Source organism: Sus scrofa, chromosome 9 (genome assembly GCF_054392235.1).
Source record: "Sus scrofa isolate SSC_HxYL_T2T_F1_AM1 chromosome 9, Sscrofa_HxYL_maternal_Yorkshire_Landrace_v2.0, whole genome shotgun sequence".
Classification (NCBI taxonomy): domain Eukaryota; kingdom Metazoa; phylum Chordata; class Mammalia; order Artiodactyla; family Suidae; genus Sus; species Sus scrofa.
This window is the reverse complement of record NC_139391.1, coordinates 103,386,539-103,402,332: the sequence shown is the minus strand read 5'-3', so window position 1 is coordinate 103,402,332 and position 15,794 is coordinate 103,386,539. Positions and strand designations below refer to the sequence as shown.

The 15,794-nt window shown below is 31.7% G+C and overlaps 1 protein-coding gene and 1 long non-coding RNA gene across 13 annotated transcripts in view; one reads left to right on the top strand and one right to left on the bottom strand.

Moving 5' to 3' along the window:
* LOC110255496 (uncharacterized) overlaps positions 1-15,794 on the top strand; it is a 714,189-nt gene that overhangs the window by 575,748 nt on the left and 122,647 nt on the right. The gene's annotated exons all lie outside the window — the stretch shown is intronic.
* Positions 794-15,794, bottom strand: part of HGF (hepatocyte growth factor) — a 75,653-nt gene continuing 60,652 nt past the window's right edge. For all 12 annotated transcript variants that reach the window (XM_003130222.6, XM_084977310.1, XM_084977314.1 and 9 more), the window contains 7 exons: positions 13,790-13,828; positions 12,545-12,641; positions 9,673-9,747; positions 8,682-8,828; positions 7,502-7,608; positions 7,236-7,381; positions 794-4,444 (listed from right to left, as the gene is read on the bottom strand). In XM_003130222.6, the coding sequence (XP_003130270.1) occupies positions 4,268-4,444; positions 7,236-7,381; positions 7,502-7,608; positions 8,682-8,828; positions 9,673-9,747; positions 12,545-12,641; positions 13,790-13,828 (788 nt within the window). In that variant the 3' untranslated portion in view covers positions 794-4,267. The remainder of the gene's footprint in view (positions 4,445-7,235; positions 7,382-7,501; positions 7,609-8,681; positions 8,829-9,672; positions 9,748-12,544; positions 12,642-13,789; positions 13,829-15,794) is intronic.

Below are 15,794 nucleotides of genomic sequence, written 5' to 3'. Positions count from 1 at the left end.
TATAGGATTAGAATGGAATGGAAGTCTAAGAAGACAGGGAAAAAAATCAAAATTTAGGAAAATCAACTGTATATATATATTTGAAATTGTTCTTACACTGGAAATGAATAAATACATATATTCTTCCAGGATCATAATCATTAGGAAACTTGAATATTTTATAGTGGGCTCTGTAATTAGATACATTAATCATCACTTAAAATAAATATCTGTGTCAGAAAAATTACCAGAGCATTGGGGGGAGGCAGTACAAAATAATTCAAAATAGTCAGTGGTATTTTAAAACTTTTCAATTAGATCAATTGATAATTAGTTCTTCCAATTTGAAAGAAATGAGTGAATTCAATCATTCTAAATTTAATGGAATATTTTGAAGATATATTCCAAATTGATCAATTGAATTACAGTTCCCTTTATAATGTACAGTCATATGGTAAAGGAATCAATGTGATCATTCATGACAATATTTTATATACGTTAGCAAACTATATTCATAGTATCATTCTAGCAAATAGGAAGAGTGAATAAATAATTGTTTTGCAGTGAGATAAATTGAAGTGCAAAGAGATTAGTAGTTTATTGAAGACCACTGATATTACCATAGATAGAAGTTGGAATAGAATAGTAATTTTTGTCTTAGTTCTATAGACAGGTTATGTGATATTTCTTGCAACAAGGTGTATATAATTTGTAATTTCTCTCAGTGAGATCATTGTTGTTGTTTTCTGCATTAAGCCCTAGATCAGATTCAAATATGTCCATGCATATAATTAAAATACAAGAAATGGGAGCATTTTTATAAAATATTTTATTATTAAGAATAATAATATAATCATGGTTATAAAAATAACAACTTTATTAACTACAGAAAATTTTATACACATCATAACCACAGTGTTCCCTTCTTGGGTAAGCAACCAGCTATACCACTCAATAGGCAGCTTATCCGTTTGCTATTTACACACAAGAAAAACAGTCATAACATCCACAGTATTCCATTTTCAGTTTCCTAAAGATAGAAACTTTCTGTGCAAATGGAAATGAACCTACTTAAAGTTACACTGTCAAGATTTAGCATTTTTTTGCGTTAGTAGATTCTTTTTTCAAAATTCAGTTAAATGTTGAAAGATAAATTCTTTTTGGATCTTATAGTGAAAAGTAATTTCTTCACTAAAGACTATGTCTTATTCAAATTACTTAATTTTGCCAATGAGTTTGTCTGTAAATTTGGCATATAATTGATTGAAAATAGTCTTTTTTTGGACTTCAGGAAGTCAATTTACATGTTTGAGTGTTTACTAAAATTCTTTAGGTCATGATCCCTCCTATATTGAAAAACTAGTATTTCTTTTTTTTAAATGTTTGGAAACAACAAGAAAATGGCTGACAGCAATTTATTATTTCTTGACAGTGTTTTTTTCCAAGACAATGTTGTGGCTATAACATTCACTTTGTACAGTACCATTGGTACCAACAAGAAATATTCACAGGAATAAGTGAAATACAATTTTGCTATCACATGTCATTATTGTTATTTTTCTTGCCTTCCAGTGTCTCACATTTCCCATAGTTTGAAACACTTAGATAGCAAGCAAGAGCTTGTTAATACTAGAGAATGACTTATTTACTGAGGACCTGCCTACAGCAAATAGGTACAAATCATTACACATTTTACAATAAAATTAAAGTATACAAAAGGATTATCATCCTTTCTGCACAGCAGAGGCATTATGACAAATATTTTAATTTTACATTACTGTTCCTGGTAGACATAAGAAAACGTCCACAATTATAACAGCATATCACAGCCAAAACGAAAATAACCTTCTAATTTGAAAGATCCCTTTGTCCATGACTCAAATTGAAACAGATTTTTGGTAAATTGGATTTTTCATTTTTGTACTTTATTAAGAAAAGAATGCCCAGGAAATAGTATCTTTCACCAAAGAAAAAAGACATGATTACTTCCTGCTATACCACCTGAAAAACATGGGTCTTGTTCATCTTCTATTATTAATCCTATTCGTCTCCTCCTATTAAAGGGAAACGCCCAAAGAAAAAACTGCATTGTGAACATGTCTGATGGTTTATTGGTGGTCTTGTATTTACCCTTTAATACAATGGAAAACACTGAGTTCAAAGTGTCTATAAAATTAGACGCATTTTTTTATCTAGGTAATTCCTATCTCTCAGTGGAAATTTAGAGGAAAATATATAAAATAAATATTTAAAATGTGGATATTTAAAAGAATTACAATTTAGTAAATGTTTCATAAATATCATTAATATGTGACAATAAAAATTTGCCAGTTTAGCAAGAAGACTCTGAAAAATACTTTAATATTTGGACATTATGCCTTTGAAATTTTTATGTGTTTTGATTATAATGGCATAATACATAATGGTGGGAGAGAGAAGTACTATCAAATAAGCTGGTATGGACTGGCAACTTGTGGGATCTCTCTTGGCTTTCTCTGTTTCTTGATACCAGCACATATCTTATTATTAAAAAAATAAATAAAATGGCACAATTTAGAAAAGCATTTCTGCATTTGCTATCCTGTACTCTGTAAAGTAAGTTTTTTAGTAAATTTAAAATCATTTCACTAAAGATTGAACAGTGTGTTATGGAGCTTTTAGAGCATCATTTGGATTCTTGGTCTTAATTGAGTTCAAAAGAAACAAATTAGAGAAATGGAAATGCTGAATTCAAAATATTCAAATAATTATTCTTAAAGAACTTTTATACAAGAATACTTTGTGAAAATTCAGAACCTATCCTATTAGTCTTCGTTATCTCATTTTTTGACAAAAACTACATGATCTTTAGTCATGACTAATACAATAATAAATATGATAGTTTGGTTATTATACAGAATACAAAATTTGAATGAGTATTTCTCATGGCATTAGAAAAGATCTATGTAAAGTAAGATGACAATGAAGATATTCTGATAAAATACCTTATTCAGGAAATTTAACAGTACTTTAAAAATAACTGAATACAGAGTTTAGACAAGCTAGTTCCTTTCCCTTCCTTTTACATTTTTTCCTTGAATAAAGTTTTATTACGTTAAAAGACTTTCAGGTAGAGAAAAGTATGTGGATTTCTTTGTTCAATATATATTTTAATACATAATTTGCTGAAAAGCTATTTACAAATTTTGGAGACATGGAAATTTTCCTCTTAATAGTTCTTTTAATTTAAAGAAGATTAGATAGAAGCCAATCACAGCAGCAAGTCTTAGAGTTAACTTATTTAAATAAATTTTAAAGACCAGAATGCTTTTAAATGTCAATTAGATAGTTATCTAAGAATTTTTTAAATACTTTAGGAAAAAAGATCTAAAAATATCTTGCATAAATAAGTGTCCCTAAATTTGAAGGAAAGGAATAATAGTAATACACATATTAGCCTCTTGAGCTTTACGAATTAGAAACTATATAAAATAACCAGGATGATAAACATATGTAAATACCTAGGTTAGGTTTTATTTAATTGTGTGATTCATGACCACACCTCAGATGCCAACCAGCAGAGGTTACCTGCAGTTTCCTAGTGGAGGATGATCTAGTCACTTCTATTTTGCACCTTTTCTTAATATTTCTACTGGTCTTTAGATATTTTTATATTTTTCTTAAGGAAAAACTGTAAGTACACAATTTCATAATATTTAGGAGTTACATTATATATACCACACTTTGAACTCTAGTGCATGCACATATGTACCCAGGCATTTACATATGGGTATATGTTTTTATAAAGAGTATGTGTACCAGTATTATAGGATACATGGTGAAGAGAAATGAATGAAGTATAATGTATGGCATATGAAAGGTAATATAATTTAATACAGAGTTAAAATTTAAGGACACGAGAAACAAATTGTTTTGTGAGGTTAAAATAATGTTTAACTTATGGTTTATTCATTATTAAGAAACTAGCCTTGGAAAGCAGCTGAGAGATATTAATTGATCTTTTCCCTTAAATCTTTTATCATCCAGCAATTATACCGTTGCATTTTTTAATCCATTCAAGTATCTTCAGGAGATATGTTACTACACTTGCATGTACCTTAATTCACTTTAACATTTACAAAATAACACTGACAAACAAAACAACAGAAAACACCCATAAATATTAATGAGTATCTTAACAAACATGACACTCAAGTAGTTGTCTTAGGATTTTTTAAGTTACATGTTCTCTGAAATCTTGATGTAAAGAGAGTTGTGTTAATGGAAGCTTCAGACACTGTTACACCAGCTACGACTGTGATACCTTATATGTTAATATAATTTTGTGTATCCATTTTGCATAATATGCCACTCGGACAAAAATACCAGGACGATTTGGAATGGCACATCCACGACCAGGAACAATGACACCAAGTACCATTCTCATTTTATGTTGTTCACAAACAAGTGGGCCACCATAATCTCCCTAGGAAGAAGACATGCAACAACAACAACAAAGTATTATTTCAGAAATAAAAATTAACAATTAATTAACATTTCCTTTATTGATTTATATCATATATATATATATGTACAAAAAATTTAATGTCAACTGAAATATGAAGACATAATATTAATGTACTAGACCATTGATTGTCTTTCTTTTAGACTACTCGATTAAGACTGAGATAAATACAAAAGCTCAGTGTTCTATCATGTGTAATAATCATTTAAGAGTGACTTCTCTTTCTAAAATATTCACTCATATCTTAAAGTGGTTTTTGCCTTCGCTGAATGCAGATGAATGCAAAACCGCTGACATCTGTTGAGGAAGGTAAATTTTATATTTATTTTTATTTTCTTCTGATTTTCAAAATATGCTCCATATAGACAATTTGGAAAATGTAGAAAAATATAAGTATCAAAAAACCCCATCTGTAATCATATGGTTTTAATAATTAAACTACATTAAATTTTGTCTTATTTCAGATGTTTTTTTCATTCCCTTAATCTTGACCTCAGAATGATTTTAATGACTTAAATAAAGGCTTGTAAGTAATAAAACAATTCTGTTTACTATTTGGATATTGCCTTCCCAGACGTAAAGAAGGAATATTCTCTCACTTAATATTAGTAGTAATATATTTTTTTGTTCCCATTTATGGAAGGTAGCCTATGATTTCATGGCATTTCTTGTATGGTAACCCTGTTGTATCATCACATATAGGTACATGATAGATCAAAAATAAACAGATTGATAGATTTTTTTTTTCTTTTTAGAGTTTTACCTGTGACATATAGAAGTTCCCAGGCTAGGGGTCGAATCGGAGCTGGCACTGCCGCTGCCAGCCTACACAACAGGCACAGCAATGCAAAACCAGATTTGAACTGCATATGCGACCTACACTGCAGCTTGTTCCAGTGCTTAATTCTTAACCCACTGAGTGAGGCCAAGAATCAAATTCACATCCCCATGAATACTAGTCCGGTTCTTAACCTGCCAAGCCCCAAAGGGAACTCTGATAAAATGATTTGTGTGTACATATGTGTATATACACATACACATATATATATACACACACACACAAATATATATATAATCATGACAATGTGCTGCATCACTTTTATGTACAATGTAGTCTCCTAGGATTACAGTGGCCTATCTTTGGCATCATTGTATGAAGTGTCTTTGGGATTATCTTAATTTACTTCCAACAGTGAGGTGATAAAACTAAATCACTGGCAAGTTTAGTTATATAGAAAGAAAAGAGATATCAATATTCTATAATACAGAAAATCAAGGTGAAGATGAAGATAAAACACCAAGGAAAATAGTTTATTTAAAGAGTCTTCATATAAACTATGCCACAAGAGGTAATCTGACTTTAAATGCACCAGTGATTACTGGTACAACTCTTCAAATCAAAGATTTTCACTAAATGTGATACTATTGCTGTTGTAAAATGTTTGGGAGATTTCCTTTTCAAGTGTCAAGATTTCAGTGATTTTGATGATTGTATTACCCTGATTTCAATATCGGTGATAAAAAAACATTCTGGAGGATACATTTTTGAGGAGTGGTAGGATCATTTTGAAATTGTCTTGTAAATATGGGTAAAAATAACAAATATGTGACAATGTGATGAATTTTTCAATGATAAAGTTAGGAATCTAACAATGTATAGATGACAGCTCAGATTAGAGGCTATTCCTGAAGAGCACTTGTCAAAGTAGTAATGGCAAAAGGGCTGGGGTAAGTTCAAGCTTCCTAAATATCTCAAAGATTTTGTCTAGCTCAGAACTTAGTGCTTACAGGGCTCTTAGGGTAAGAAAGAAACAGATAAATACTTATCCTAGTAGATTTTGTTATAGTGGGCATAGTAATACTGATTTACTGGAAAAAACACCAAATTTGAAAGTGGTTATAAACACATAATCAGCTTCTAATCATATTAAAGCAGTTTAAAAAATTCTTTCATGTGAAAACAGTTTTTTTTTTCAGAAATAAAATCTCAGAGCAGTATATACAAAACACGTACATTATGCTCCATATTTAGGGCATTTTCCTACAAGTCAAAAGACATTTCACTATTATTGAACTCTTTCTGTTGTACTAAACATAGTATTCTATAATTCCACAGCGCCCAGGCTTGGAAAGCTTGTCTTTTGCATTCAAATTGCATCTGAAATAACACCTTAACAGCTTGTCTATGTAAAATGGGGATAGGAACACTGCCAAGTAGAAAGAGCAGTTACCTAACAAATGAAAATGTCCAAGCTCTTAAAGTCACCAACTTTGACTTACTGATTTTTTTTAAATAGAGTTTGTTTAAACACACACACTAGCTTAACCAAAAACACATTTAAAAGTTTAAAACCAGGCATGTATCTCTTACTAAAATTATTAATAGAGTTCAGTCAGGGAGAATTTGGGAAGATCAGATAAATTTATAAAAGCATTAGAAAAATGCAAGCTGTTGTATCAAACTGCATATTGGATAATTCTAATTTGAACAGCATTCCATTAGAGTTTTGGCTGTATTATTTTATTGTTTTTTGAGAGAAAAATGTCATCCTAGTTTCTTGTTAATGAAACAAATTACTTCACTGTTTCATTAAAAGAAATGTACAGGTATAATCAGGTTATCTTTCTGAGTTCCTCTTTCATAGAACAGGTTGGTGTATATTGATTCCTATTTGAGAAAAATGGAATAAATAAACAAACACCAGAAACAGTGCTATCCATTACACACTCCTTATTTAGAAATCTTTTTTACCTCGCATGGTCCTGATACAATATTTTCAGCCCCAGCACATATTTCAGATTCATTCAGAGTCACCTTCCCTTGATGATATTGGCTGCATTTCTCATTCCCCATAATATAGAGATGTGCTACTCTTAATAGGCCGTCTGAGTTGATCACTAGAATGGTTCAAAATATGTACAGCTAATGAGCACAGGGTAATGTGTGAAAAATAAGAAACAAATATAAAATATTTTTATAAAATAATGTATTGCCTTATCTTTCTAAAAATAGCTTACATCCAGTGTAGCCCCAGCCATAAACACTGCAGGTGGTTTTTTCAGGAATTGTGCACCCATAATTAGGTAAATCAATTGTACTGACAAAATCATCCAGAACAGCAGGCCTGAAAAGAGAAAATAGAATTCTAAGTACCTCTGATTGTAGTCAACACAAAATTAACACTTTAAAATTTACTATTAATATTTAATATGATTCATTTAGTGAGAACAGAAACTTTGATTCTTAAAAAAAAGAAAAAGGAATGTGTAATATGTAATGTAGAAATCTGAGGTAGGTAGTAAAGAGTCATTTATTTGCAAATATTTAAGAATAAATGGTCACCGGTATTTTTTAATTATCATTTTACCTGTAAAGCTATCATTTAATTGTTCACTAAGCCTAAGTTTTAGAGGAAGCTGATCATTACTGTTGGTCCAGTTTCATTTATTCATTTTTGAAAAATTTGAAAATGCCTGTCTGTTTCTGTATACACGCAAACATGCACAACATGTGACATACGTTTTATAAGGAATTTACCTGAGGAAGAATAACTACATAGCTGAAGAAAAAGCTTCAACAATTACAGTCTATGTTAAAAATATGGGAGTTCCTGTCGTGGCGCAGTGGTTAACGAATCCGACTAGGAACCATGAGGTTGCGGGTTTGATCCCTGCCCTTGCTCAGTGGGTTAACGATCCGGCGTTGCCGTGAGCTGTGGTGTAGGTTGCAGACACAGCTCGGAGCTCTGATCCCGCGTTGCTGTGGCTCTGGCATAGGCCGGTGGCTACAGCTCCGATTCGACCCCTAGCCTGGGAACCTCCATATGCCACGGGAGCGGTCCTAGAAATGGCAAAAAGACAAATATATATATATATATGAAACCAGGAGTTCCCGTGGTGGCACAGCGGAAACGAATCCAACTAGGAGCCATGAGATTGCGGGTTCCATCCCTGGCTTCACTCAGTGGGTTAAGGATCCGGCGATGCCATGAGCTGTGGTGTAGGTCACAGACATGGCTCGTATCTGGCATTGCTGTGGCTGTGGCATATGCCGGCATAGGCCTGCGGCAACAGCTCTGATTAAATCCCTAGCCTGGGAACTTCCATATACTGCGGTTGTGGCCCTAAGAGGACAAAAGACAAAAAAAAAAAATATATATATATATATATATATATGAAACCATCTACAGGAACTAACCTAGCAAGCTTCAGTAATACCAGATCTGATCCTTCAGGACCATATACCAGCTGAGTAACATTTAGAACCTGTTTTCGTTTCTCATCTCCTCTTCCATGGACATCATGAATTCCAAGCCATGCTTCGTAATCTTTCAAGTCTTTGTTTCTAAATGAAATATTAAAATACAAAGTATAATTTTAAATCATGTAATAGTATACACACATATTATTATTAGCTTATAAATACAGATAAATACTCTAAATTCTGTTTAAAGTATAATAAAGACCAACACATTTGTTACAGAAAATTCTAAAAACCACAAGAACATTTAACCAGGAAGACTTTAAATTGCTGAAATTTTAGGTGGCTGTTTAAAGAAAAAGAACAAAAAAACTTGCTGATGCTTGTTAGAGAGTAGGTCATTTGTGAAAAATTCTCAGGTAAAGCACAGATATGAATTATAATTTTATATGCAAATTTTCCTTCTTATATCTTCTGTGGGGATGTTTGGGTTGTTAATAGGGATTGAAGGTTTATAGTAACAAAATCAATGTGACGTTGATGAGAATCAAGAAGTTTACAAATGCTACCTCCTTATCTTTTCTTTAGGCTAATTTTCATTGAAAATTATTCTCAGTATGACTCTAGGCTGGCTCTACATAGGCAGTGAGGATTGATAGATTTGTTGATAATTCAGGAAAATAATTTCTATCTAGAAATACAGAGTGCAAGAGAGAGGTTGGAGCAAAAATCTTTAACATAATTTTAGCAAAATTTTCCGCCAAATGAGAATAGTGTTAATCGTGCAAAGAGGTCAACAGAAGTAGTACCCCTAAGTATCAGTTAAGTCAAAGTAGATTTTGTAAGCTGATTCTAAAAAAGAAATTAATTTCTTCACCCCATTCTGGTGAATCTTTGTTTAATGAGTATGCATTCTAAGCCTAAAAGCTTAGAAGCCATATGTGTTTTTAAATGCTCAAAACAAATATTGGTTTCAGAAATACTTTACCGAGAAGGGAAACACTGTCTTGCGGTAAGAATCCAACTTTCCTTTATCAATGATCCTCCACAGATATGTTTATTTCTAAGAGAAAGAAGAAAGAGAAACAAGTAACATCTGTGCAGAAAGTATGCCTGCCAATTAATGTAAAACCTAGGGCTCCATTTGTTAAAAATAAACGCATCTGAGAGGAAAATGTAGACATTAACCCAACTAGAATAAAATGAGTAATCCTTGTATCAGAAGAATGATGTTTGGTGATTGTAGCAATAGCACTTTTTTCTTTATAGTGTGATTACAATTTTATGAAACTTTTATATAAGTAACCCTGTTACTACACATCAAGATCCATTCCCTACAGACATGTTCATGTGCCTATTTCTATCCTTGGGAGAGAAAGTATGTGCTACAAATGTAAAATAATTAGACCTGTTTTGATTATAAAAATGAAAATTTGAGTTTTTCTTTAAAATCTGAAAACTGTATGTAATATTTATGTACTGTTTCCTTTTTCATTACCATTATTTAGTTACAACATGTTAACCTGGAACATGTTAACATGTTAACTCCAAACCTGGTTTGGAGTAAATTTATTTGTTCAGCTTAAGACCAGCAATATAAGATTTTATTAAAATTAAAACAATTTTGCAAGACATATCATCTAGGAAATTATAAAATACTAGTAGAGAATAATAAATACTCAAACATTTATTTGATGATATCCAAATCTGTAAATCTATTATTTTTTGGCAGAGATGTGGGAAAAAAGTACAACTATTCACAGTTCACATTTCCAAAGACTACAGATGTTCAATGCTTCAGAGGGTAATAGAATAAGATTCCCAGACTAAGACCACAGTTATTTATAGCCTATACCACACAGGAGGATAAGAATATATATCGAGTTTTAATTTCTGTTCCTCTCTATGAGTTTTGGAGGAATAGCTAAACAGTTATTGTTACTAAGAACTTGGATTTAAAAGGAAAAGTGCTTTATATAAAACATTTATACTAATCAGATCTGATGAAAAACAGTTTCACCTGCTTATCCAAGAATGGAGACTTCTAGGGGAATATTTTTGTACAGTCGTTTATGGGTAAGAATAAGTTCAGCATATTTGAGGTTTTTTTTTTTTTTTTTTTTCTTGAGTTGTGAGATTTGCAAAGAACCTCTAACTCAAAGATAAAGATTATTGGAATACTTTCTATAATAAAGAAAATAAAACACTCCTCCCCAATTTTACAGCCTTTTATTAAGTCTTCATATTATAAAATCAGCTTTAATATTGTGGTGAATTTCACAATTCTATTTCAGTACTACACACCTAGTACAGCTACACTGTAATTATCAACGAAAATATTTATAAAATTTGATGAGTTCCTCCTTGAAAGATATAATAAAATAGAACTTTAGGCCATCTTCTGTCCAGTATCTAAAGTCATATCTATCAGAGTTCCAGCTGTGGCTCAGTGGCATCAAACTTGACTACTATCTGTGAGGATGCAGGTTTGATTCCTGGCCTCACTCAGTGGGTTAAGGATCTGGCATTGCTGCGATCCGTTGTGTAGGTCATAGATGCGGCTTAGATCCAACATTGCTGTGGCTGTGGTGTAAGCTGGCAGCTGCAGCTCAGATTTGATCCCTAGCCTGGGACTTCCATATGCTGCAGGTGTGGCCATAAAAAGCAAAAAATAAAATAAAATAAATAAAATAAAATAAAAAATAAAGTCACACACATATATATAAACATAAACTTAATGCTGAGAATTGACTTATTCATAAAAAACTTCAGTTTCAAGTTGTCAGTCTTCTTAACATCACTGTGATTTAATTACAGTAAAAAAAAAATTATACTTTCTTCCACTATTCTAGGAGGCTAGAAATGAAGAGATAGGTTTTCCAAAAAGAGGAGATATTTGTGTATATATTTAAAGATTGAAAGATTTTCCAGGAGTAAAATGTGAAGGAAGAAAGCTACAACATGCAATGGGAATAACAGCACAAAATCGCAGAGGAAGAAACATGGGTCATCTTGAAAACAAAGGCAAATATGACTAGAATTCAGGTGCATTTTGGGTTATGTTGCATGTTGAAATTCATATATATATATGAATATATGTACAAAGACATTTTAACTTACGATTAACAATATAGTATGTGTAGAATTTAGAAATGTGCGAAATGAGGTTTTAACTCCTATCTGCAATGTTTAATTCTTATAACATAATTACTAATTTAATTTTAAATACTAGTATATTTTGAAAAATGATTTTACATAGAACATGTCATTGATTCTTATATAGTGAGAAATAGATGCATCAAGAATTTTTTAGCCACACCAAACATTATAATTCCAAGACTATTCAATTATCAATACAATTTGTTAATCTTTTTCATCATAAAATATTCTAGAATTTTAAATTACTGCCATTTTTCATTAGAATGACAATGAAAAAAGTCAGAAATTAAAAACAAATATAAAAATTTTGATATGATAATGCATAAACCTGTTGGAGAATGATCTCATAAGATCCAAGATTGGGAAGTTAATAACATATTGTTATAACTACTGTGGTGATATCAGTATATAAATAGGTTCTCTGTGTCTTTTACTTAATGATAACTGAAGTGCCACATCAGGGACAATGTCAACACATATGAGGCCTTTGTAAACATTTAAAATATCACCATCTCTAGGGGCATAAATTGTGAAATCTAGGGCTGTTTGGCAAGAAGAATGTGATCAGTCCCCTCCTGTATCCCCCTCATATGGGTGCCTGGTGGAGGGCACAGCCTTCATGACACATATGGTCATTTTGCTGAGAATATGACTTTTGCACATAATCCAAATATGAATGATTTGTGTCTATTAATAGTTACCTGTATTTCAAACTAACCATCCATCCTACATTTGTCCGTGTTGGAATTCCATTTACAACTCTCAGTTGCTTTGTTTTGGCACAAGATATTACAGGATCTAAAAAGAAGACCAAACATAACATTTTGACAAAATTTTGAAATAACCAGTGCCTCTTTGCTTTCTTAAGTGCAATGGTAACAAGACATATATAACTACCGTAGTCGTATCAAAAGAAACATTTTAGACAAAAAAAGGTAAATAGTATGACTACAGTGCTAAATCAGGCCCAAAATGTTTGCTATCCTCATGTACATAGACTAGTAACACAGAAAACTAATCAACTCAAGGACAACAGCATTGCCATGATAGTGACGTGATAGTCACTATGAACAAGTACTTCAGGTCTAACATTAATTGCATTTCCCTTACCAACCTCAACATAAAATGGAACAATATTATTTATAGTGTGTATTTCTAAATGTCAATGGAAAGCAGGAGCCTAAGTGAAAAAAAAACTATATTTGGTTTATTACTTCTGAATTTATATAGTAGGAATATAGAGCCATTTTAAAACATGTTAGCAAAGTTATATTACTGAAATTTTATCCAGGTGACATAATTATGTCTAAATCATTATATCCAAATGATATAATACAGCACGCTTTCCCAACCATCCTCAATGTTTCTTGCCTGTCCATGGTCTAAAATAGATTTCCATTTGATTCGACAGCCTCGGACATAGCAGGTGTTCTTTTAAATAAAAACATTTGAATAACTTCCTTCAGCCTAAGAAATATGTGCAAGCATCTCCCAAGACACTTTCTTAAATTGAGGATTAAGTGAACCCCTCAGATTGTGTAATCTTTTGCCTAGTAGAACATGCAAAGAGCTTTAAAGATAGAGCAGGATAAAGATACTGCATAACCTTCCAACCTTCTGATTTCATTCTTTCTGAATTTAGAATCCTGATTTAATTTAAAGGTTAGTGGCAGTCCACTAGATACATTCTGCCTCAAACTAAAAGCAATATGCATGCTTTTTTCATTGTTAAATATATTTCCTGAGAGTGCACTGAATTACAATATTCAGTATGTAGTTTCCTTTCTAACACCTTTACACATGCACACAGACAAAAATTTTAAATAAAATCAAATAGATTATTTTTATGATGGAAGTTTATATAATTATATTTTTATGAAGAAAATAACATTGTTTTTGACATATAGAGTCACAAATATAATGTATTATTTTGAAAGATTACTTACGGTCTAAATTGACTATTGTAGGTGTGGTATCACCTTCACCTGTAAAACCAAATACATTTGTATACATTTAATTTTTATGTACATATTTCTATTATACAGAACCCAAATTATTGAAATCCAAAAATCTGTGAATTGGATAATTTGCTAAATTTCTTTACATTATGAATAACTATATACCACTTTTACTAGAGAATATTGACAGTATGTACCTACTAGTAGTGGGTGATGAGAGAAAAGCCTTGTTTTATGACTGTGATGGCTCTTGGGTATGTGTTTGGAAAGAGATTGGCAGATCGAATTACACTGCTGGCAAGAAGCTGCCTCATTCTCCCAAGATCCCAAACAGTGTACACAGTAAACATTTCACTGAATAGCACTAATGCTTGTAATTGTTTGCTTAGGCTATTCATATAAATAAACCATGTTCTTTTATATTTTTTTCTGAAAAATACTTATTTTTATATGATTAAGGATAATTGAAACTTTATATGTTTCAGAAAATTCAAGAATTTAAGAAGATAGAAATCAAGGCCACTTGCAGGAAAAGAGAAATAACAAAATATAATTATGTTTTATTAGAATATTTCAAAAATTGTTTTTTCTAGGTAATGGGGGAAAGTATGTGGGAAAAGACACTAGAAACTGCAAATAAATTTCAATCAAAACATCATACTTACTCCTTTTTTTTTATAACCTTCCTATTGGTCGATGTTTAATTGCTGCAAAGAAAAAGGCTTGGAAGATGCTAGGATTTGAAAGTAGTAATGAGTGTACACAAGACATTTCCTGGAGTTTAACGTCTGACTATTCAGAATTAATGGCATAGAGTTTATTCAGGCACTGTTTAGAACCAACTGGTTATTAATCCCTGGAAGTGCCCTGAGCTCAAATAAATCAGCAACAAAACAAAAATGGCATATAAATTCCTTCGTAGGAGATGCACATTTGATTTTTATTTATGGGGATCCTAAAAAAAGTAATATATACTAAAGGGTTTTTAGTTGTGTTCATTTTCCAGATCTAGTTTTTCTTTTCTTCTTATTTCTTTTTTAAGGCCACACTTGTGGCATATGGAAGTTCCCGGGCTAGGGGTCGAATTGGAGCTACAGCTGTGGTCTACACCATAGCAATGGCCACATGGGATCTGAGCCGTTAATCTGCAACCTATGCCAGTTTGTGGCAACGCCAGATCCTTAACTCACCCACTGAGCAAGGCCAGGGATTGAACCCGCATCCTCATGGACACTATGTCAGATTCTTAACCTGCTAAGCCACAGTGGGAACTCCCACATCTAAATATTTTGAATGAATAGGCATAAAGGTGGGCATACAAATTTCATCATTTTCCTTTCCATTTAGTTTATCCTTGGAGAGGGTTTTGTCTTAGAGTCAGCTGAGGTCACTGTTTTAGTTCATAGTACAAATTAGGATTGACACAAACTATGATCATTAAAACATCAAGGATATTGATTTTTCCATTAAGGTCAATTACCTAAAAATTCTAAAATAACTATATATTTGTTCTTTCTGTTGTCGTGATGAGAAAGACTAGACCGTTCATTGTATTCTTAATTGCATATTGTTTCCTATTTCTAAGCATGTAGTTAATAGGTGAACAAAGAACAGTGCATTACTGTGCCTTGCTAAAATATTTAAATTTTTAAAAATGTATAGATACTTAATTTGGGAGCTTTAATAATTAATAGTATATGTATGTATTTTTTCCTCTAATCCAGTTTTTCTCACACTTTAGAATAAGCTATTCTGCTTAAAGTCAGATTTCTAAAGATTCTGGATTGTTGGCTAGATTATGAATTTTTAAAAAACACTGTAGTATCTTCTGTTGCATGTATTGAGCAAAACTTTGAGAAACTGCTTTCTAGGCTTTTTCCATTTTACCATAAAATACTCTTTTCACTCCTTTTACTTTTTCCTCACTATATCCATCATAGTACCCAAATTTGAACAACTACATGATACAAATCTTACTTTATTTTAATTCAAC